Genomic DNA, 22,562 nt, shown 5'->3' with positions numbered 1-22,562 from the left:
TTGGCTCCCTGCAGTGTTTTGGTGTTTAGATTCCGTTGCCACGAGTGGGCTGTTTTTAGCTGCCTAGTTCCGTCCCCTCTCCTTTTAACTTTTTTCCCTTCCTTTCGCACATGCCCCGGCATGAAGTTTCCAATTCTTATCTCAGTAAAACATACTAAGGCTGGTCTGAATGTGGATTCCCTAGGCGGTTCTCCAGCGTGGCACCTCAGCAATATTCAAATTTCTGCTTAACCCTTTTCCACTGAGGATTAACCCCCTCCCCTCCAAGCCCCCAAAGAACCCCAGCCGGTGCTTCCTTCTCAGAGGGGGAGGCGTGCTTTGCCTTTGTGTAAAGAACCGTTTTGGTCTGGGGAGTTTTTCTTGCCCCTCTTCTAGATGGTACAGTGTGCACGCCAGACATTGGTGGCTCTAACTCAAGTCAGGGTGAAATGAGGACACACGGGACTGAGATATTGATCACTCCTCCAGCGGCGAGCACCGTGGGGCTCTTCCCCAGCGCGAATCTTCCCCAGTCTCTCTCCAGCTGAGCAGGCATTTCACAGTCCTGCTGGGGGCTGGGGGCAGGGAGGCAGGCGGCTGTAGTTTTTGTTTTCCTTGGTTAAGAGTTTCATTCACGAGGGGTGGACTGACTTCTCTGTCAAGATTCTTATCACTTTTAGAGTTTCAGCGGCACAGGGAGGCAGAGAATGCGAGGCTCACACTTCTGTGAACAGCTGACAGCATTTTCTACCCAGGGGTGACTTGGAGATTCAAAACCAAGACTTAATTGAATGACACAAGACCAATGAAAGGAACGGGAGACACGATGATAATAAAAATAAACGACTAGGGGTTGTGGACTTGTCTGTCGTAATTATCTTTCTCTTGCATTGTTTTGTGGAGGCTGGTCTGGCTGTTTGTTTACCCTACGCCCTAAATTGAATTTCCCCGCCAGGACAGGACTAAACCACAAATCTGGCTTGGGTGTATTAAAATGTAAACTGGTTAAAAATTTCTGTAGGCATTTCACCGAGAAAGAAAAAAAAAGGGGGGGGTTCACATGTTCTCTCCCATCTCCTTGCTGCAATTTATGATGGTGCAATTTATTCCAGGGCAATAGATAAGTAGATACAATAGAGGCGTAGAAAATCCCAGATAATTTTCATTTAAATGTACGAACGTTCTTCCTTCTGATCTTGCAGCGTTCTAGAGGCTGTGCGGACACGCCCGGGGTTTACCTGCCCGCGCGTCTGCAGGAGGGTGGGGTAAGGGGGTGTGGGGCTGGGTGCGAGGGGGTGTGGGCGTGGGGGGTGGAGGGTGGGGCCGGGAGAGCCGTTACCTGGGCGAAAAGTAAAGCAAAAACAACTGCCCCACGCTTCCCGCGCGACGCAGCTGGAAAGCCGCTCAGGTGCAGGACTACATCCTCGGGGATCTTGTGTTGAACCCTGGGCTTCCAGACCGGTTGGGGGCGGGTGGGGGGGCTTCCGAGGCCGCCCTTCGAGTTGTCCCGGGTCGGAAGCTTGGCGAGGGAGTGTTCTGGATGAGGTTCGGGCTTCGGGGACAGCAACACGGGTGTGGGGGACCTGCAGTTTCACCTGCAGCTCTGAGGGTCTCTGCCCCAGGCGGCTGGGCCATCAGAGGGGCTGGGGAAACGGACAGATATTCCCCAAGTGTGCAGGACTGTGTGTGTGTGTAAGCAGGGGTGGTGGAGTGGGGGGAGGTGGGGGCGACCCCTTTATCACTGCCGACTCTAATAGGTTAGGGGTGGAGGTGCGGATGTGGGGCTGCCAGAGAGGCCCGGGCTCCAAGACCCTTCTAGTTCTTACCTCAAATTACCGAACTATGACCTTCGATCGCCTCTCCCAAGAGGCAGGTGGAAGCAGGGGTTTCTGCCCCTGACCGTGCCCCCGACACCCCACGGCGCGCGCGGGTCCCCCCAGTCCCGGGCAAGTTCGAAACTTCGCGAGCCACACTCCCGTCCACGTATATTCGTCCTTGGGCAGTTGAGAAGGTCCCTGGTTCAGCAACTCTCCAAGCCGAAACAGCTGGGGTCGAGGAATCGGAACCCGGAAATCGTTTTTAAGGTTCAAATGCAGTTCTGCTGAAGCCCCAGCTAGGATCTGGGGGCCATAGGACCCAACCTTTCCCGACAGCCGGGCTTGCGCGGCGAAGGGATTTCTGCTACGGGGCCTCATTTCGGCTGCAGTCAGTGCGCCCCCACTCCCCGCCGTCCTGTCACAATCAATTCCGCTCTGGGAGCAGAAAAACATGTGAAAGGCGAAGATGGGTTTTCCCTAAACGTAGCCTAAGAGGGTGGCGACCCCCCTCCGCCTGGCTCGCGGGGATCAAAGCACCTCCTCTTTCCTCCTCGCCCTGGCCGCCCGGTTTCAGCCCCACACTTAGCGCCCAAGTTGCCTCTGATTTTACAGCTCCTCTCAGTTTTCCACGTTGTGTTCATTTCACTGAGAAACTGCCCGTCAATTTCAAACGCTTTGTGGTTGCTAAAAAATCCTAATCCGCACGGTTCAGGCACCTGCCCTGGCCTCGGAGACCGGCTCCCCCCGGCCCGGAGACGGTTCCGCGTGTGCGCTCGTGCGGGGTGTGCTGGGGAGGCGGGCTAGGGCGCACCATGCCCGCCGAGCGCGGCCCTCCGCGGTTGCGTTAACGGGCGGACTTCTCGCGGGCCAAGCCACGGAGGTCACCCCCGGCGGGTAACTGTGTGGGTTCACGCAGGGGTCCTTTGGGCACCTCTCCCACAGCGGGGGCTATCGCTTCTAACCCTACCCTGCCCCCCCCCCACTTGAGAAGGCGGCGTTTGGCGGGGGAAGGGGCTCCAGAAAATGACCACGCATTTTAGGGAAAGGTAGTGCTCGCTTCCCAGCCTCACCTAGTTGGGGCTGCGGCCAGGCCCCGCCCCTCCATCTCCCCCCATCCCCCAACCTAGCGGAGGGAGAGATGCCAGCGCAGTGGAGTCATGCCGCTGGCTTGGGCACCATTGGCTCATGCCTGGAACACGCAGCGGCGAGTACGCACATCTGGCGGCCCGCCCGGACGGCTCCGGTCCTGATATGGAGAGAGAGGGCGGGAGGGTGTGCGTCCGAGAGCGAGAGGCCGGGGGAGCGCGGCCGAGCCGGCTCCTCCCCGAGCTTGCATCACCAGTCCCCCCCGCCCCTTCCCCCTTTGGCCCCTCCTCCATCCCTCCTCCCTGCCCAGCCTAGTTCGGCTGGTTCTCGGGGGAAGCTATTAATAGCATTACGTCAGCCTGGGACTCGTAACCCGGAGTAAACTGGCTCGCCGCCAGCCAGAGGGCTATAAAAGGGGTGATGCAACGCACTCGGAGCCACAGTCGCACGCAGAGAGGCGCGCAGTGCCCAGCGCTCTCCCCGCGCCGCCGCCCGAACCCGAGCCGACCCGCCCGCCAGCCCGCGCGCCCGCCGTGCGTCCTCGGGGCTCGCGGGTCCGCCCCGCAGACAGACAGCCCGACCCCGCCCTCTGGACCCTGGCCGCCTCGACTGGAGACCGGAGGTGAGCGCTGGAACCGAGTGAGTGAGCGCGGCGAGAGTGGCCCGCTTTCATTCCCTTTGCGCCCCTCTAATAAGCAGTCCCGCGACCCCTGCGCCCGTCCCCGACCGCGCGCCCAGCCTCCGGCTGCGAAAGAACTCTGGCCGAACTTCTGCCAGACAGGACTGCTCCTCAGCGCTTCGGAAAGTTTCTCGCAGAGAACTTTCTCTTTTGACTTGGAGCGCGAAAGGTTCGCGGTGACGGAGAGGGCGGGCTCCCGCTCCTCCGCGGGCTCCGGAGCCCCGCTCCTCTCTGCCCTCGGTGCTTGCTTACCTCGCCCGCAGCGGGCGTGTGGGGAGGTGGGTGCGCGGGGGTGGCCGAGGCTCTGCGGCTCGCTGTCCCGCTGATCCTTCGCTTCGTGCCGGGCGCCGCCATTCCCGAGCCCAGCCTTCCCGGGGCCCGCGGAGAGGCGGCGAGGCCGGGTGCCGGCGGAGCTGCTGCCCCAGGAGCCGGACCGAATGAATGGGAAAGGGACGCGCGAGCCGGGGTCGCGGGCGCGGCCGCTGGGGGTCGCCCTGCGCACCCTGGAGCGCTGGGCCGCGGGACCGCGCCTGAGCCTGGAGCGAAAGTTAGTTGGGATAAGTTTAGAGGTGGCGAGCGCTCGTGTTGCTGTCCTGGGGCGGAAGGCGGAGAGGGCTCCCGGCACAGGCCGGTGTCCAACCCCTGGGAGCGAGACTTCTTGTCCCAAGGCTCTTACACGCTTTTCTCCCGTACCTGTGACTCTTCCCGCTGGCGGGTCCGCGGGTTTCTCTGCCTTTCGTCCATGGAGACTCACCTTGGAGGAACAAGGGTGCGAAGTCAGTGCAGATTATTGAGGGAATGCCTCTGTGGTCTAGTGGCCAGGACCCTGAGAGCTTATCCTGCGCTTTGTGTCTTTGAGCCTCAGTATCCCCCTTGGGAGAAGTGGGCTCACAGAGCCCGTGCTGGCTCCCTCTGCCTGTTTGGAAGCACCAAGTGCTGGTTGGACCCAATAACCATTAAGGCCCTCTCTGGCAGAAGTTTTTCAGATTCCAGGGTGATGTAACTGAAAGAAAGGGGGCCGGTGAGGAGACTCGAATGTCTTGAGTTGGCGGGGGTGTGTGTGTGTGTGTGTGTGTGTGTCTGTCTGTCTAACGTCATTGACCAGCTTCGGAGGCAGTGAAGGGGCATGTCTTCCCTTCCTAACATTCTCCTTCTCTGCTTCCCCACATCCCATTCTCATTTCATCTACCTACTTTCTTTCCTCCTAACCATTTTCTTTTCCCTAACTTTATTACTGAGCTCACATATGCATCCTTACAAATAAAGGTGTTGTAAACCCTTGATGGAGCCGGGGCGGGGGGGGGGGGGGAAATTAGTGGTAGAAAATTCGGGTGGTCTCCCCCATTGCACTTTCAATGTGAGTGACAGTCCCATCTGTTGGGGGGGGGCTCCCCATCTTTAAATGAAGGAAGAATTGTTATTACTGCCCTTCTTGTTTTGTATTTGGTGTAGAATAATTCTCCAACATATAGTCTCTTGCCTTGAGGATATCCTGGACAAAGACTGGGGTGGCAGAGGGTTTTGTGGCTGTTATCTGGATGGTTTCAGAGTCAACGTGACAGGTAACACTCTAGGCTGACAGTGTGGATAAGATACAGCACCCAGAGCCTTCCTTTCCTTTCTATCTTAACCCCACCCCTCTCTGTCTCCCTCTTGGCCCGTCCTCTCCATTGTGCTCTTTCTTCTGTACTCCCTCCCTGTCTCAGTCCTGTCAAAGCTTCCTCTGTAGTGGATACCAGATTACTAAGACTGCTGACCCCTTACTTCCCTGGCCATTGGCTCTATTCTCCATTTGCCTTATTGGTTGGTCCTATCGGTGTTAGATCTCTGTTGGTGATGAAGCAAAATGAGCAATGGGTGAGTGGTCAACAGCTTGTTGAGGGCTTTGCCACTCGCCAGCTTCATGGCCTTGGGCAAGTCACTACCTTGTTGGATCTCATGTTACTCGATTGCAAAATGAAGATCTGACCCACGTGCCTCTAATGTCAGGCGTTCTGTCCCATTATATAGAGAGCCCATGATTTCTTCCCTTTTCAGTTGGCTGGGCATGGGACAAGGTCAGTGGTTGCAAGTGTTACCCAGCCTAGGGAGGAGGAAGTACATAGCCAGGACACCAGAGAAACCAGAAATGGTTTCATGTGTGAGAACCGGTTATTTCTCAAGTACGTAAGAGCCGTGGAAACAAGCTTTTGCCAGCAAATAAATAGTGGGGTAGAATTGACCCGGTGTGTTGGGAGCCCAGGGTCAACCAAAGTTCAAAAGAAACTGTGAATGACCTGAATTTCACTAGGGTTCCAGTCAGGTCCTGATTGACGGGGCTACCTTGCATTGACAACAACATTTCGAGTTCCCCCTAAAATAAGGAAAGTGGAGTCACAGTCATAATGGCTGGCCGGCGTGTGTATAAATCCACTTTGTGACTCTTGTGTGACCTTCTTGACTACCCTGTGAGGGAATGGGGGCAGGCGATATTGGCCTCATTTTCCAGATGAGGAGACTGAGGCCCAGGGAGTATGTATGGTAGTGATGGGCCTGTTCCTGAAACCCCAGCCTTACACCAGTGATTTTTAGATAGGCTGGGGGAAAGACCAAGATAGGAAGGTTGTGAAAGACCAGTATCGGCTTCCCGTACTGTGAGATGTTTTACGAGCAGCACTTAGTGTAAAGAGATAACAATTAAAAGTGAAAATTCAATGTAGTTGTAGCTACTAGGAAATAAAATCTGGGAGTTGAATTTCCAGTTAAAGAAATACACGAGTAAAGTTTCACTTTCTTGAAAATGATGAAACTGCCAAAGATATGACATGGTTTCTGATTGGAGATAATGAAGCAAAAGCAAAATGCAGGTTTTTGTAGCAAGTCTGGACGATTTTAAGATCAACGTAGAAAGCCAACTCAGAAAATCCCCAAACAGATTTTTTTGTTCTTCAATGAGGGGGAATGTTGGTGGGTCTCGACTTGGAGAAAAATTGTCTGAAGACTTAACTTCATTTTCCTCACAGGGACACAGCCTGAGTCCGGGCTGAATGAGACCTTGAGAGAATGAGTAAAGGAACAACTAGGAAGTATCTCAAAAAGTTAAGCTTTAGGGGCGCCTGGGTGGCACAGCGGTTAAGCGTCTGCCTTTGGCTCAGGGCGTGATCCCGGTGTTATGGGATCGAGCCCCACATCAGGCTCCTCCACTGTGAGCCTGCTTCTTCCTCTCCCACTCCCCCTGCTTGTGTTCCCTCTCTCGCCGGCTGTCTCTATCTCTGTCGAATAAATAAATAAAATCTTTAAAAAAAAAAAGTTAAGCTTTAGTGGAATGCAGAGAAAGCTCAAATCACTACAGATGCAACTGCTTTCCTTTCTGAAAGGTTTTTTTTAGCATTTTTGCAGCCCGTTTCCATCCCCAGGTAAGCCCACCCAATGCTTTTCATGAAAACATTCCATACCACTGACATTCTTGTTTCTTTCCTCGGAATGGCTGACTTTAAACTAAGAAGGGAAAACACCAGTCCCAAACAGTAGACCCCGAGCCCCGAGAGCTCATAAATAAACTTAGCTGGGGGTTGAAGCAGAACTACACTCAACACTGGGGGAATTCAAACTACCCAAGTAGAGGAGAGCCATCCAGTCGTCCAAACAAAGCCAGCCCAGTGGTAGCTGGGACTTCCATCCTTGAACTGCGTTTTTAATCAAGTTGGTTAAAGAAGGGGAAACACGAATGCATGGGAGAATTAATTGTAAGTTTTGGCCTTCAGAAAGCTGGTTCCTCAGAGTTTATCACCTGCCAGGGAAGTATCCTCCCTTCATCCAAAGATGATACAATTAAATTGATAGAGGAACATTGGTTCTGGCTCACAACACAGGTCTTTGGGAAGAGAATTACAGATGTTTCTGAGATTTCTTTGAATAGTCAGTGGTGGCATTGGTTGGCCTGGCATTCTTGCCTCCATCAGTGTATTTCAGATCTTAAGGGGGAGCCAGTTAAAAGGTCAGGGTGATCTATTCCGAAGTGTTTGAAATCACAGAGAGTGACCGGAGCCACCCTGCCACCGGGACCCCACAGAGCGTCTGTCACAGAGCCAATTCTGGGCGGGAGGGATCGCGGGGAAGCCTCCCAGTTGCTTTATATTTTCCAGGGCATGTTCATGTGTTACTTTCTCAACTCTTTGCACAACTCTGGAAAAATGGGGTGATTGTCATTAGCCTTCTTTTACAGAGGAGAAAGCAGGCACTGGGTGGTATGGTGATGATACATGAGTAAGTGGGCCTCAAATCTTGATCATCTGACCCCAGTCTAAGAATTTTGTGAATAAAAGACCCACTTACGACTCCTGAAATGCAGGCAGCAGCCCGAGTGTGCACGCTGACACAGAAAGATCATCAATTCATTGCACACTGTTCATGTTTTCCGCCTGGCTCTCTGCTTAGTCTGCTCTCCACCGCTTCTGCTCCAGGACCCCTCACCTGGCCCCTGCCAGCCCTCACCCCGCAAGAAAGTTTTGCTCTGGCTTTTTTGTTTTTGCAATATAAATAATATTTTATATTCTATAAGTTCAGGGCATGAGTTCTGGAATTAAACTTAATCCAAGTCCGATGCTGCCTCTTACTAATTCTGTGACTTTGGGCAAGGTGTTTAGCTAGTCTAAAGCTTAGTAACCTCATCTGTGAAAGGGGGCGAGGACCTAATTCACTGGGTTCTCGTGAGGGTTAAATGAGATGATGCACGTAAGGTTTCTAGCATGAAGGAGGCACTCGTTAAATGTTAGTGACTTGCCAAAGGGTTTCCTGTCCACTGGACTGGGCGAGTGACGGCGCGCGGCCAGATTGAGAAGCGGTGTGCCCAGACCATCCCCACACTCCTCATACCTGGATAACTGACCGCGAGGATGGGGGGGGGGGGGACGGCCACTGCTGGAGGGAGTGTATGGCAGGCAGAGATTTATGGGGGTCTTTTCCAAATTGGAACCATGGAACTATTATGATTTCTACCCTTCACTTTCCTTTCATTGTCCCTTTGGGCTCCCTGGGCTCTAGAACGAGAGAGGTAGACGAGGCCTCAGAGACCACTAGATCTGGCCCCCTCTTTCCCCCTTTCATGTGCTCAGTGGGGCAGTCTGCGGGGGTCAGCAGGCCTTGCCAGCTCTGAGTACAGGAACGGTGAAGACACTCAGTCCCCATGCCACAGGAGCTCTCAGCCATGGGCCAGATGAAGACTGAGACTCCGAGCCTGGGTCATACTGTTCCTTGGTGCTGGAGCCAGTCCCAGGTTCCCCTCGGTCCCCAGCCCCAGCCTTTCCAGACATCACAGGGCTGAACAACACCCCCAGGAAAGGTCCAAATCCTAGTTCCTTGCTTTTTTCTCTGAGGTCTTTTGCTTCAGCGGTCTTAAACTTAAGAAGGGGCTACTGGTCCCTTGTGACATGAATCCCCTGCTCCCTGCCACCAGCCCCAGCTCCTGCCAAACTGGGCTGAAGAAACACACCTGCTAGCTACAGTTACTTTCCTCATTCTCATTGACTTGGCTCCAACTTCCTGAGGGAGAAGCTTCAGAGATTTATTTGCTAAAGCCAAGGGTCCCCGAGTCCTCGCTTTTACTTCCATTCACTGATAGATACATTTGACTTGATTTCAGATACCTTCCAAGTTTCTTTTCAAAACAGAGACTGGAAATGGGGTTATATAAGAGTCTCACTGATTTTTTTTTTTTTTTCTTTAAGTGCTCTTCCTCTTTCGGGACTGTTTGAGGCTACATTTGCATATATGCACACCGGCCAAAACTAATAGCTTCTTGAACCCCGAATAGCCTGAAATGGCACCCTTTATAAATTTCAAGTAGGCATTTTATCCACATCACTGAGCTGTGTATTTTAAGAACCTGTTTTACTCAAGAGAAGGATGGTGTAACACGAAAACAACACAGAAGCTCAAGGCGGGGTATGGCTGTGGTGTTGGGGGCTGCAGATGTGGGGAGACTTGATCCCATGCCCCCAAATCCCTGAAGTAGTTTGGGTTTCGATATTTCTTTCAGCAAAATGATGCTTCAGCACCCAGGCCAGGTCTCTGCCTCGGAAGTCAGTGCGTCTGCCATCGTCCCCTGCCTGTCCCCTCCTGGGTCACTGGTGTTTGAGGATTTTGCTAACCTGACACCCTTTGTCAAGGAAGAGCTGAGGTTCGCCATCCAGAACAAGCACCTCTGTCACCGGATGTCCTCTGCGCTGGAGTCAGTCACCGTCAGCGGCAGACCCCTCGAGATGGCAGTCACGAAAACCGAGGTAGGTTCTCCTCGAGGGGCCCGTTCTTTCCACGCTCCGTCGTCGTACACCCACCGGGCCAGGCATGCTCCAGGCATGGGGCTGCGCAGCATGTGGTGATGGGGTCCATCACAACTAGGGCCCAGGCAGCCAGCCTGGGAAGCCAGGACCAGCTAGCCGTGCTCAGAGCCTTGGTAACAGCTCCTGCTCCCAGTTCACTTCTGTCTCCGACACTCGCACTCTTCCCCATCAAGCAACCTTTGATAAGACACCTGGAGTAACAGATGCGGTGAGAAGTCTGAGAGCCGGTTGTTGGCCAGGCGGTGGTGGCTCGAGGACCTCAGAGTGGAGGTCTTGGCTTCTTTGTCGGCCTTCCCCTCATGGATAAAAGATGGGATTGTATCAAGCGGACTTAACTGCCATGACCGCTGTCTTTGGTCAAGGGGTAGCAGAACTGGCCAAAAAAGAACCAAGTTTAAAAGGAAGTTGGTTATGAGGCCTTATGAGTCCATAAAAGGGTGTGGGGGTAATAGCGAATCCTGCATGGGATTGATCTGAGGGTTAAACGAGATGGCATTTGCTAGGGGTCTAGCTGACCGTCAGCACTCAGTGACTGGCCGCGGGGACTACCATATGGTGCTGTGTCCATAAGGCATCGTTAGAGGCATTGCCTGCACTCCATTAACCTCAAGAGGTCATCATTGCCTTGTCCAGTACTGGCCAGTGCAAGCTGGGCCATGGGACACACAAGGAATTTTTTTTTAATTCTCTAAATACCTTGAGATAACAGGATGTAATGGGAAGTGGTAGGATCCCCATAGAAGAAAGAAAAGCATTTTGCAAGGGTATTTGGAGGGCTGTTCAGAAGAAGAAGCAGCTGTCCAGTGCAGAGGACATCCGGTGACAGAATGTTTCCTGCTCCATGGAAATATTCCTTAGAGCCACCCAACTCATCCCCTGGTTGTGTGTTTACTAAGTGACCTTCTGATCTTAGGACAGTTTAACAAGTACGTTCTCCTATAGGGAAGAGAATGTACCAACTAATCTCGTTAAATATTCAGGTCCCCTTGGTTGTTACAATTCTCTTAAAATAAGATGCTGAGCCTGTGAAACCCATTGGCATCCTGTGTGTTTGGGCAGCGGGAGGCCCGCCAGGTCCCAGGTCCAGCCATCTCGGGGAAGGCAACAAGGTAGAATGAGGCAGTGTGTCCCAGAGAGGACACGGGACAAGGAGCCAAAGGCCTGGGTTTACACCCAGGCTTTGTAGCCTACTGGTCTGGTGCCCATGAGCTGGTGATTCCTGGGTCTCCGTGGACGCACTGCTGCTGGCGCCTCTGTGCCTCGTTTCCACATCAGTACGGTCAGGGCATTGAACTGAATGTCCTTGAAAGCTTTTTCCATCTCGGACAGTGTACAATTCTGAGATTTGCTCTACTTTCAAGTACTTCCTCTATGAGAAAACCCTGAATCCTCTCCCATGCATCCAAAAATATCTATAGGGTTGTATAAGAAGTACTCCAGTTGCTGAGGTCTTGATGCAGATGGTGAGGTTAATAATGGTAGTAACTAAGGCTTACGTAGCACTGACTATAAGCTAAACACTGTGCAAAGCATTTTAATTTTATATATAGATATATATCTAACTTAACTAATTTGACCCTCCTCCCAGCACTATTAGATAGATAGATAAGATTATTGATCCCATTTTACAAGTGAGGGAAACTGAGGCTCCGAAGAGTATGGTAAGTTGCCCAAGGTCTCACAGCGAATAGGTGGTGAAGCTGGGATTCAGAACCAGTTTAGTTTAAACTCAAGTGTCTGCCTGTGTGGTCCTGGGACCCAGGATATAAAAGGTGGAACTGCATCTTGCCCTGCTTTCCCCTCCAACTTTGTTTCTCTAAGTTGGGAGGCCTTCCGTCTCAGTGCAAGCTAAGTCAGTGTCATCGAAACCAAAGGACTAGTAATAAGACAGATCGGAGGTGACTGTTGTGTCCCAGGATTTCTTTGGTTTGAGGTGTGGTTCCCGCGCCCTTTCCTGCTGCCTGGAGCAGTGACAAGTGACACGACCAGGTCTGACGTCAGCAGCCTAGACCATCACCCACTCAAGCCCACCGTGAATGTTTCATCCCAGCTGGCCTCGGGTCTCTCAGCGAAGCCCAGCGCTATACTTTGTGGGTTCCCCATCAGTCCTGAGACAAAGTCAGGATCAGAGCCAGCTTCCAGAGAGGACCAGATCCTAAAGCAGGACAGGGTTTTGTTCCCTGAGGACCCCCACGGCTGACTCAGGGTGGGGTGCAGAGGACGAGGTCCGTTTTTGTTTGCTGGAGAAATCACTGGTTGGGTCGGGTGCACCACCCAGGGGTGGCCCCAAGCCATGGGCTGATCATGCCACTTTGTTTGGGGAATGCGCTTCGGTTCCTCTTTTCCAGAAGCTCCACAGGCTTCTCTTGAATTCATGAGGGAGGTGTTTTCATGCTGTGAGTGAAGATAGAGGTGAATGGGGGTGCCTTGGGGTCTCAAATCGAAGAAGAGGCAGGAGGGGAAGGGTGGCTAGGGGATGTTCCTGAGGTCACTCCTGGATCCAGGGGAAACGACGTAGCTACGAAACAATCTGTTTCGTGCTCTAAGTGATTATGGTCGTTACTGATAGTTATCATTCGGAATATCCAACTCATCTCAGAATCCAAGTGCTTTTCTAAAAAAAGCTGAATTTGAACTTACTAGTATTGCCAGTGTAATTTTAACTAGCGGTTCTCCGATTTGCATTCTCCCTTCGTGTGTACGTGTGGAGAGGTTTCATGCAGGAGGCTAGGACTCGGACTTCCTCAGCCCTCTTTGCATGGGGGCTGTCCTGGTTTGCTGTTTTTGCTGCAGTGAAAGGCAGTGTATTTAAGGTGGGTTGCACTTTTTGCCTCCCACGAAGCATGCGGTCTCTCGAATTTTATAGGTAGCCCCTGAAGAAGATGAAAGGAAAAAGAGGCGGCGGGAAAGAAATAAGATCGCCGCTGCCAAGTGCCGCAACAAGAAGAAGGAGAAGACAGAGTGCCTGCAGAAAGTGAGTCGTCCCTGGGGCGCCTGGGTGGTGCGGCGGTTAAGTGTCTGGCTCTTGGTTTTAGCTCAGCTCAGGCTTGTGAGGTCGAGCCCCGTGGCGGGCTCTGTGCTGAGCGGGGTGGGGGTCTGCTTGAGCATTCTAGCCCTCTGCCCCTCCCTCCACTCACTCTCCCTGTCTCTCTAAAATAAATAAGTAAATCTTAAAAAAGAAAGAGAGAAAGTGAGTCTCTCCTGCCTCGCCCCCTCCTTTTGCTCATGCCTGCCCCCCCCCACCAACCTCATGTTGCCATCACAAGGGGAGTCAAAAAGCCCACTGCCCAGAAGTCTTTTCCCAAGAAGGACATGTAGTTGGTAGCAGAAAGGCCAGTTCCTGACGGAGGAGAGAACAAAGCTGTTAGCACATAGAAGGGGACTCTGGATGTGGAAGAAGCAAGTGTGTGAATTAAAAACCACAGATTGTCTGCTGCCCAGATTCCCAGCAGTCTTGGCCCGTCCATACACGTCCAGCAGCTTCTAGACTGCAAGATATGTCAGCCCAGTTACAGAAGCTTCACTCACCCATTTTACCGAGAGAAGGAAGCTGCCAGCTCTCAGTTGGCTCAGTATGAAAAGCCTTTAATTAATCTCTTCAAACAAGTTACTTCCTTAATCTGCAAGCAGTGGTTACACTCTTTTTTTTTTTTTTTTTTTTTTTGCGTTCTTGTGTGTTCTTAACTCTGCCGCCCTTCTCCTCAGCTCATCCCTTAGTCTGAGCTCCCAGCTGTGTTCCACCAGCTCCCCTTCTGAAGGGAGAAGCACAGGTGGGAAGAGCTTCTCTGGGCAGGTGGAACGGGCCGTGGCGCCGTCCTTCCCATGGCTGTGTCCCCTCCCCCAAGTGTGGACAGGCCAGGGCAGAGTCTCCGCCCGGGGTCTACAGGTCCCCAAGGATTCTGTTGATTGCTTCAGGGAGGCAATGAAAATTGAGACATTTTGTGTGTTGCCATGTACATTTTCTCTGGGGAGACGAACTTCTCCCTGAAATCAGTGATTCATGAAAGACTAAGCACCATGAGTCTGCGTTTCTTCCCAGCCCTCAAGGCCCTCATGGGTCCAGGAGGGCTGCACGTGGGCTGTTGGACCCACACAAAGGAGCCATTGGTTCTACTGCAGCTTCATTGCCATGAGAGTCATAACCCACCCTCAACTTTGAGTGGAAACTCAAGGGCATCTCTGAAGAAGCCTCCAAGTTCAAAGGCTTCTCCAGGGTCTGGATTCTCCCAGACCTAATGCCGCTGTCCCAGCTTTGCGGGGACACCATCCCAGGGAGCCCACAGCACTCCCTCTCTGCAGGCCTGATGAACCCCCACAACGTGTGACCACCGCCACCCCGAGGCCAACCTCTCTGCACTGGAACCTTGGCTCCATTCCTAATAATTCTGTTGCTTGTCCCCCAGGAGTCGGAAAAGCTGGAGAGCGTGAACGCCGAACTGAAGGCCCAAATCGAGGAGCTCAAGAACGAGAAGCAGCATTTGATATACATGCTTAACCTTCACCGGCCCACGTGCATCGTCCGGGCTCAGAACGGGCGGACTCCAGAAGATGAGAGAAACCTTTTTATCCAACAGATAAAAGAAGGAACATTGCAAAGCTAAGCAGTTGTGGTGTGGGGGCAACGGGGGAGTCCTCATCGAAACCTTCGACATCCCAAACCCTGAAGCCATTGGAGATCTGACTTCCTGTGCACCTCTCGCATCGCAGCCGTGAAGAACCGTCAAGGCAGAAGAGCCCTTGGTGACTCAGCTGGGCCTTTCCTCTCTGCACCGGAGCGGACTTTGGACCAGGACAAGGGCATCTTTTTGTGTCAACGCCAGGATTTAGGCCTTCACGTACTGGCTGGTCTTGGGTGCTGCAGATGGCCCCTGGTCAGGGTCCTGCCCATCTTCTGCCTGGATTCTACAGAAACCAGGACTCTCACCATTAGGACTCATGCTGAAGAAGTGTCTGTACCTTGGGTGGGTGGAGTGGGGCCACGGCCACTCACAGGAGACACAGAGTGAGAACGGCATTTAGCAATGTTGTACAGTGGCCAGGGTTGTGCTTTCTAGCAAACGTGCTATTACGTACCGGAATTACTGTGTGCAAGGCACCTGTGTCAAAGCTAGGCATTGTGCTCTCCTGAGGTTTGTTTTGCACGACACCGGTGTGATTTTCCTCAGGTCTGTTTCTGAGAGTGTGGGGGGCGATCACCATATGCAGTGTCTTCCAGAATGTTGAAGTGGCCAGAAGAGCTTGTCCGCCCCGGGAGAACAGAATTCTGCTGGCAAGCGGGCAGTTTTGTGTCAACAGAGAAAGCCACCTTTCCCTTGGCACCCAGGCATTAACGCAAAACTCATGGGCACGACCACAGGTGCTCTGTCACAAACTCAGTTACAATGTCACAGAAAGAAAGCAGGAAGTCCAACTTCCAGAGGGCCAGGACTCTCCCCTCAGTGACTTAGGTCAGGAGTTATTTCTAGGCCAGAAGAGCCAACAAATATTCCATTTTCCTTTTCCCGCAGTTGAAAACCACATTCAGTGGAGACAAGTTTGAAGCCAGGTGATGCCTAGGCTTTAGCATTGTTGGATGTTAGCGGCATTGTTTGTCACGCAGATGTTTGTAGAAATCTGGCCCAGAGCATTGATAGCTGTGAGAGGTCATTCACACTGGCCACAGGACTCTCGCTACTGTCTGTTTAAATTCTGATGTTTCTGTGAAATCCTCAGAGTGTTTAATCCTACTCAATAGTATCATTACAATTTTCTGTAAGAGAAAATATTACTTATTTATCCTCGTATTCCTAACCTGTCGATATAATAAATATTGGAGCCAAGACATGGTAACCTTAAGTGTTGTGCTGGTTTCTGTTCTTTTTAAATGGGTTGGTTGTTGAACTCTAGTCATTCCCCACCCCTTCCCTCTCCATTGCGGGGGGGGGGGGCGTTTTGCTTAAAAATTCTCCCAGGGGTCATCCTTTGCTCTTTGGGGTGCCACTGGGCGGGATAGTTGACTTTCCATCTGTTTCTTAGTTTGTGGCATCTGATGCCCAGTTTCTCATTGACAAGCCCCGGAACGCAGCGCCAACCAAGTATATCCTTTAGACCAACTGTCTGGTGTTAACATAGAGTTTTAATATAAAATCCGAATTGCCAGATACCTCAGCTATGTTTGTCTGAATGTACAGACGCCTAAAACTTTGACCCATTGTTCAGCTTGACACTGTACCTTCTGCCACGGAACATCTCTTAAAGTAGTCACTCGATTATATCCATTAGGTCCAAATACGTGTCTGATTGTTGCAAGTATGTATTTCAAATACGAGGAAAGAATGGAGGGAGGAAGAGAGGGAGAGAATCGTTTTCGACGGGATAGGTGTGCTAGTTCAAAGAAAGGCATTCCACCGAATTTTCTGGAATCTCCAGGGCATAGGCTTGCTTAGGGCTGGAACAGAACCAGGCTCCCTTGCTCTTTGCCTGTGAACACAGGTATCCCTCCCAGGCTAGAAATAAAAACTGGCTTCTCTGCTACTAACGTCGTTCTTCAGATAGGTATTAGCTTCATTCAGTGTTAAGACGCATGCACATGAATGGGGAGTTTGCTCCCCTGAACTCCTGTATGGTTCCTTTAAACTAGCACCTGTGACACCAGCGTCCTGATTTTCTGCTTTATTTGCACATCAGGGATACTTCCCAATCTGTAAAGAGACTATTGGTGGGGGCGCCATTCACTGCTGCTTTCAGGAGATAATCTGTTTTCTTTAAGGGGCGGGGGGGGGGGGGGGTGGGATTCGTTGCATTGACCCTCTGGTAGTAGGTGTAGGTGCCACCAATCAGCTGTTAGAAAACTAACATAATAAAATAAAAAATAATTATAAATAAAAAAAAAGAAAACAAGACAGTTTTTAAGCTGCCACAGACAACAATGAATTAGAGAGGAAGGAAGCGGGTGGTGGCTATGGCCAAAAAAAATTGATCTGAAAAATACACTGTATATGGTCAGTGGAACTGAAAGCTTTTACCAAGTGCATTAAAAACAGTTTTGTTTTCTGCGGCCACGTTTATGTTTTGATACTTTAATAATAAAAAAAAGACGAATATGTATTTACCATCAAGTTGTTTAGTTCATCTTGTTTCATATACGATGGAGAGGGAAGGTTGGGAGGGTCTGAGAAAATAAAGTTGGACAGGGCCTCCGCCAGAATCAGACACCTGGTTTGCCAGTGTCTTTCCACGGGGCTGCCTCCTGCTGGGGTGGTGACGTCACACTGGCAAGGCATGGAGAGCCCACCCTCTCTCCTGACCTCATCCTTGTCCCCTTGCCTTTCCCTGACATCTGGCCTAACGCCTCTTTCAGAATCTGGCCCAGGGGGATTCTGGAATTAAGACTTTCACTTTCTGCCAAGAGCTAAAATGCTATTTTCCATTTTTACCCTACTTTCTCCCCGTGGGCTTTGAATAAACCAAAACCCATATTGAGCCTTTCCTCTCTTCTCATCCCATACTCTGGTCCTGTTCAGTTTCTCTGTGTTTTCATGGATCCGCCTGAGGTAGAGACTCAGAGGAGGCCAGTTTTGCCCATTGAGCATCCTTCTGTGTTCTCCTAGTGGCTCTAACCCCAGAAGCTTCTCAATTTGTCTTCTCAAAAACTGCTCTCGGGAATGAATTCACACCGAGGCTTAAAAGGCCAGTCGACGATGAATGCTAATAAAAGCTACTATTGATTAAGACGATTTGCTCAACACTTTACATGCATTATCTCGTTGAATCCTTATAGCAACTGTTACCCCCATTTTACAGACGAGGAAATGGAAAGCTGAGTCACACCATTGACCTTTCTAAAGGGTTCCAAGCAGGGGTGTATATTTGCATGTGTGTATGAGAGAGAAAATACACACAACATAAAATTTACCATTGTACCCATTCTAGAGAGTGTAAAACTCAGTACATTCACAATGCTGTGTGACCATCACCACTGTCTAGTTTCAGAATTTTCATCCCCCACAAAGTAAATCCTGTACTTATTAAGCAGTCGCTCCCTACACTCCCCTCCCTCCAGCCCCAGGCAACCACTAAGCTAAAACCTGTCTATGGATTTGCCTCTTCTGGACATTTCATCTAAATGGAATCACACAGTCTGTGGCCCTTTGTGTCTGACTTCTTTCACTCAGCATCCTGTTTTCAGGATTCATTCCTCTTTGTAGCATTCATTTCTTTTTGTGGCTGGATAATATTCCACTGTATGGATAGACCGTGTTTTGCTTACTCATTCACCTGTTGATGAACAGGTGTGTGTATTTTAACAAAAAAAATAGTCTTTATTTTCAAGGAATGAATCCCTAACGTAGGATTTCAGGCATAACATCAAACTGGGAGATAAGAGAATTGGGAGCAGGTGGCTTCCTCAGAACTTTCAAGTAACAATTTAGAAATCACATATTCTTGCCAATCACATTGGCTTGCTTTGTGGGAGGGGCAATAAGGCAGGAGGTATAATGGTACACGCTCTCCATAGGTGTTGATGCTTCCAAACCACTCCTGTTGCCGCTTGGCGGGCTCCTGGAATGGAAGGTGACCTCTCGCTCTCCCCCCCCCCACCCACTTCATTTCACTGGGGACGAAGGGAAGAAAACCTTAAAGGGGGGGGGTCTTAAGAGAGACTAACCAGGTTTCCACATACGGGCTGTTTGGAGAAGCATCAGGGAGGGGAGGACCGAAGATGACCCCCTGTAAAATTTAATTCCCAATTCAGCCCACCCACTGTCTGAAGTAGATGTCTTGGATTCTCTCCATAACATATATACACATATGGAGTCATGTGACTTCCAACAGTGCATCAGAAAAGTCTTCAATCAGTCTGGTTTTAAACCTATTCTGGCCCAAGCTTTCTTTTCAAGGCAAGGTACTGCGGTGGTTCCGAACAAGGGCTTTAGAATCAGGTAGAACTGCACGTAAATACTGCTTCTACTACCATTAGTTCCGTGAAGTTAGGCTAGTGATACCGCCTTACTCTTTCACCTGTAAAACAGCAACAGTACCAAACTCCATGGATTCTTACGGTCATACGTGGAGAACATGGCATGGTGTCTACGGGATACAGTTTTTAATGTTATCATATATGGCTGCTAGCATCAGTGTCTACTGTGATTTTATGAAAGAGCGGGCTAAGGACCAAGACTGCCAACTCTGGGTTCTTGGATAAAATGAAACCATGAGCTCAATCAAATGTATCCCATCATCTTACATTCCTATAGACTTTGTCCAGTTGCTGTATCTTTTATATTTGGGGGAGGGGGAAAAAGTCCCCACACAAAATTGTTCCATTTGAAGAAATTTTTATTTTGATACCCACCTGAGTCCCTGGCAGGGTGGGCCTCTGTGGGGACAATGGGGCATTTGGGGGGAGGATGGTGGCCCTGCCCTGAGGGGGTGTCTGGAGGATGAGAACAAAGGGGTATGTGACAGTGACAGGTCACAAAGGGCAGCAGAGGATAAATATGGCTGCGCAGGGGTTTAGGCTGAGAGAGTGGTCACTTCTCTCACCAGGACTGTAGTTCGCAGCTTCGCAGGAAGATAGAAAAATCAGGGACAGAGGTGAGGTGGAGGAGCCCACTGTCCATCTCTACACGATTGCAGAGATTCAGTCTGGGGTCCAGGCACCCGACAGCATCCCCTCTGCCATCCTCAGAGCCCCCCACCCTGACCCCTGTCTCTGGGAGGTTCTGAGCCAAAGGGGGGCCTGTGGCCTGTGGGGTGGGGTGGGATTGAGACACCTGCCGCAGAGCCACCCGGGTGACACAGGAGGGCTGCTGCACCCCCTGCCAACCCAACAAGGCGGAGGGAGAGAAGATCCAGGGACCCCCCGGCCAGCCAGCACTGCTTGTGACACAAGGTAGTCATGAACACCGAGTCCCTGCTACCGTACCACACAGCCCATAGTGCCTCCGGAGTGGGTATGTTCAACACCGCTGTGGGGAAACTACAGCGACAACTGCACAAGGGAGAATACGACATATTCAAGTACGCACCTATTTTTGAAAGCGACTTTATCCAGATTACCAAAAGGGGAGAAGTCATTGATGTGCACAACCGAGTCAGAATGGTGACGGTGGGCATTGCATCCACCAGCCCCATCCTGCCGCTCCCAGATGTCATGCTGCTGGCCCGACCCGCCACCGGCTGCGAAGAGCATGCCGGGCGTGGCCAGGCCACCAAGGGAAAAGGCCGCAAGGCTTCAAAGACCTTGGAGCTCACCAGGCTCCTTCCCTTGAAGTTTGTGAGGATCTCCATCCACGACCGGGAGAAGCAACAGCTGCGCCTCAAGTTCGCTACGGGCCGCTCATGCTACCTGCAGCTGAGTCCCCCTCTGGACGCGCGGGAAGACCTCTTTGGCTACTGGGAAAAGCTCATTTACCTCCTGCGACCGCCGGTGGACAGTCACAGCAGTACCTACGCCATTCCAGCGGAGGACATGCTGTGCATGCCTGTGTTTGAGGAGGAGGACAGGAGGAGCCCAACAGGGGCAGATTTCCAAGGAAAAGGGGATCAGGACCAGGTCAGCATCCGGAGCCTCCACGTGGTCTCTGAAGTGGCCGGGGCCACCTCTGCAGCTTTTGCTGGCGGGGAGGGGACCCATCAGGACTCCCACAAACCCAACACCATGCCCGACATAGCCGCCCCAAACACCAAAGCTACAGGGCTGGACAAGGAGTCGGCAGCAGGGGCAACGACAGAGGCGGCGGGGGCGGGGGAGGCAGCGGGGGCGGCGGCAGTGGTGGCTGCAGGGACAGCAGCAGGGTTCGCAGCGGGGGTCACAGCAGGCAACACAGCAGGCGCTTTGAGCGTGGCGATCACCAGGTCTGGGGCCCCCGAACAGCGAAGCAGGGCCATAGCCGGCGCAGCCACCAAGCGCTCAGGAGGAAGCAGAGCCCACCTCGCCGTCGCGGGCGCTGCCAACATGTCCCCGAAGAGCCTGAACGTGGCCTTGGCAGGTACCGCAAAGACCCCAGGGTTTACTTCCGACTCGTCCAACAGTTTCCCAGGGGCCAGCATGTCCCTGGCTTTCGCCGGGACAGGAGCCGCCGGCAAGACGGCGGGAGAAGGCGCTCTGGACGTGGTGGAGGCAGCGCTGCTCTCGGACGCGCCGAGCGCGGGCGGCTCGGGGGAGCAGGCGGGAAGGCAGCTCCGCAAGGGCCGGAGGGAGCGGAGGGAGCGCCGGGAAAAGGAGCGAGCCCTCCGGAGCTCCCGTCGCCGCAGGGCCGCCGAGAGCCGCCACAAGGCCCCGGGGGACAAGCTCCCGCGGAAAGCCTCCAGCCGGTCCTTAGCCGGCCAGCGGGCCGCGCGGGAGGACAAGAAGGAGAAGGGCCGCGGCAGCCCCGGGGACGGCGGGCGCGCCCCCCACAAAGGCATCAGCCACGCCCCCACCGCCAAGGAGTCCAGGACCTCCCACAAATCGGGGCGGAGCTTATCCACCACCAGCTCGGCCTCCGCCACCAAGAGGCTCGGCAGGATCAGCTCGTTCCTGCGGAACGTCAAAGCCAACCTTACCACGAGAACCGTGGCCTCCCCACGCGGCAGAGACGTGGACATGTTGGCGAAGACCGTGGACAGGAGCGGTATGGAGGCCATCATGGAGGCCGCAGAGACTGGCCAGTGCTTGGAGAGCGCGGGGAGCGGGACATCTGACATCATGGAGACCTTCGAAGCACATTAGTAGGACCCAGAGCTTTCGGCAGCTGCAAAGGGGGCCGGGGCTCAGGGACGTATCCCCGGAGACCCCATTCCAGCTTTCCTCACTGCAGTTGAAATAAAAAACCCCATACAATCTGACAATGGCATGCTGCATTCTGTCTGAATTTCTAGTTCCTGCAGCCCAGTAGTGAACTCACAGTGGATTCTGTGAGGTCAGCGGGGCTGCCACCTGAGTCCCCCAGGGTCCAGTCGAGGGCAGCCCCCATCTCACACCCATGCTCAGAGTCAAAGCTCATCCTGCCTCAAGGCCTGTCTGGCTTGTTCCTCAGGGCCACAGCTGACAGTCAAACTATGGCCCGGAATGCTCCACCTCCACCATTTCTCTATTTTTATAAACGTTCCTAACCCCCGAAGGTCCATAGACAAAATAAGAATAGGGACAAAGTAAGAATGGGACTCCCCATCTCCTCAGGCTATTCCGTGGAGGGAAGAGGGTTACGGCAGCCTTTGTTGGCAATATTCTGGTCTAGACTTAGCAAGTTCTTTCCTTGGCATACACCCTGGAGAGACAACGGTTGGTTCTAAGACCGTGAGAATGTTTATAGCAAAAAAGAGCAAAACACTGCCAGCAGCCCAAATTACCATCAACACAATTGATAATACAATAGGATGTGAATAGAGATATACATGCAACAGTGGGCGGCTACATACCTTGGCCTAGGGAAAAACCTATTCTGTGACTGTAACCTATTCCACTTATCAAAAACAAGATCAAAAGTACTTGTGTGACAAGGGGGCGCCTGGGTGGCACAGCGGTTAAAGCGTCTGCCTTCGGCTCAGGGCGTGATCCCGGCGTTATGGGATCGAGCCCCACATCAGGCTCTTCTGCTATGAGCCTGCTTCTTTCTCTCCCACTCCCCCTGCTTGTGTTCCCTCTCTCGCTGGCTGTCTCTATCTCTGTCGAATAAATAAATAAAATCTTTAAAAAAAAAAAAAAGTACTTGTGTG

At 52.2% G+C, this 22,562-nt stretch overlaps 2 protein-coding genes across 3 annotated transcripts; both read left to right on the top strand.

Annotated features, from left to right (window-relative positions):
• The first annotated feature begins 3,408 nt into the window (after window positions 1–3,408).
• Window positions 3,409–15,716, top strand: ATF3 (activating transcription factor 3). Of its 2 annotated transcripts, none has more exons than XM_057315376.1 (4): window positions 3,409–3,504; window positions 9,578–9,825; window positions 12,752–12,855; window positions 14,285–15,716. In XM_057315376.1, exons 2-4 carry the CDS (start codon window positions 9,582–9,584, stop codon window positions 14,480–14,482), a joined length of 546 nt encoding a protein of 181 aa, XP_057171359.1. In that variant the 5' UTR covers window positions 3,409–3,504; window positions 9,578–9,581; the 3' UTR covers window positions 14,483–15,716. The 2 variants fall into 2 exon arrangements, with proteins under 2 accessions (XP_057171359.1, XP_057171360.1); XM_057315377.1 differs by having other exon boundaries at window positions 3,428–3,521.
• A 3,980-nt stretch (window positions 15,717–19,696) lies between these two features.
• On the top strand, window positions 19,697–21,576 carry GARIN4 (golgi associated RAB2 interactor family member 4). Its single transcript, XM_026509028.4, has one exon. The coding sequence runs from the start codon at window positions 19,762–19,764 to the stop codon at window positions 21,574–21,576; it is 1,815 nt and encodes a 604-aa protein (XP_026364813.2). The 5' UTR covers window positions 19,697–19,761.
• The last annotated feature ends 986 nt before the right edge of the window (window positions 21,577–22,562 follow it).

This window comes from Ursus arctos, unplaced genomic scaffold, assembly GCF_023065955.2.
Source record: "Ursus arctos isolate Adak ecotype North America unplaced genomic scaffold, UrsArc2.0 scaffold_2, whole genome shotgun sequence".
Lineage (NCBI taxonomy): Eukaryota > Metazoa > Chordata > Mammalia > Carnivora > Ursidae > Ursus > Ursus arctos.
This window is presented reverse-complemented; position numbering and strand designations above follow the sequence as displayed.

What these genes read in the sequence shown, in the direction of transcription:
- ATF3 (XM_057315376.1), top strand. Translation starts at nt 9,582, where the DNA reads ATGATGCTTCAGCACCCAGGCCAGGTCTCTGCCTCGGAAGTCAGTGCG. An exon ending in AGTCACGAAAACCGAGGTAG is followed by an intron (nt 9,826 to 12,751) that starts GTTCTCCTCGAG and finishes TTTTATAGGTAG; the next exon opens with CCCCTGAAGAAGATGAAAGG. An exon ending in AGACAGAGTGCCTGCAGAAA is followed by an intron (nt 12,856 to 14,284) that starts GTGAGTCGTCCC and finishes CTTGTCCCCCAG; the next exon opens with GAGTCGGAAAAGCTGGAGAG.
- GARIN4 (XM_026509028.4), top strand. Translation starts at nt 19,762, where the DNA reads ATGAACACCGAGTCCCTGCTACCGTACCACACAGCCCATAGTGCCTCC.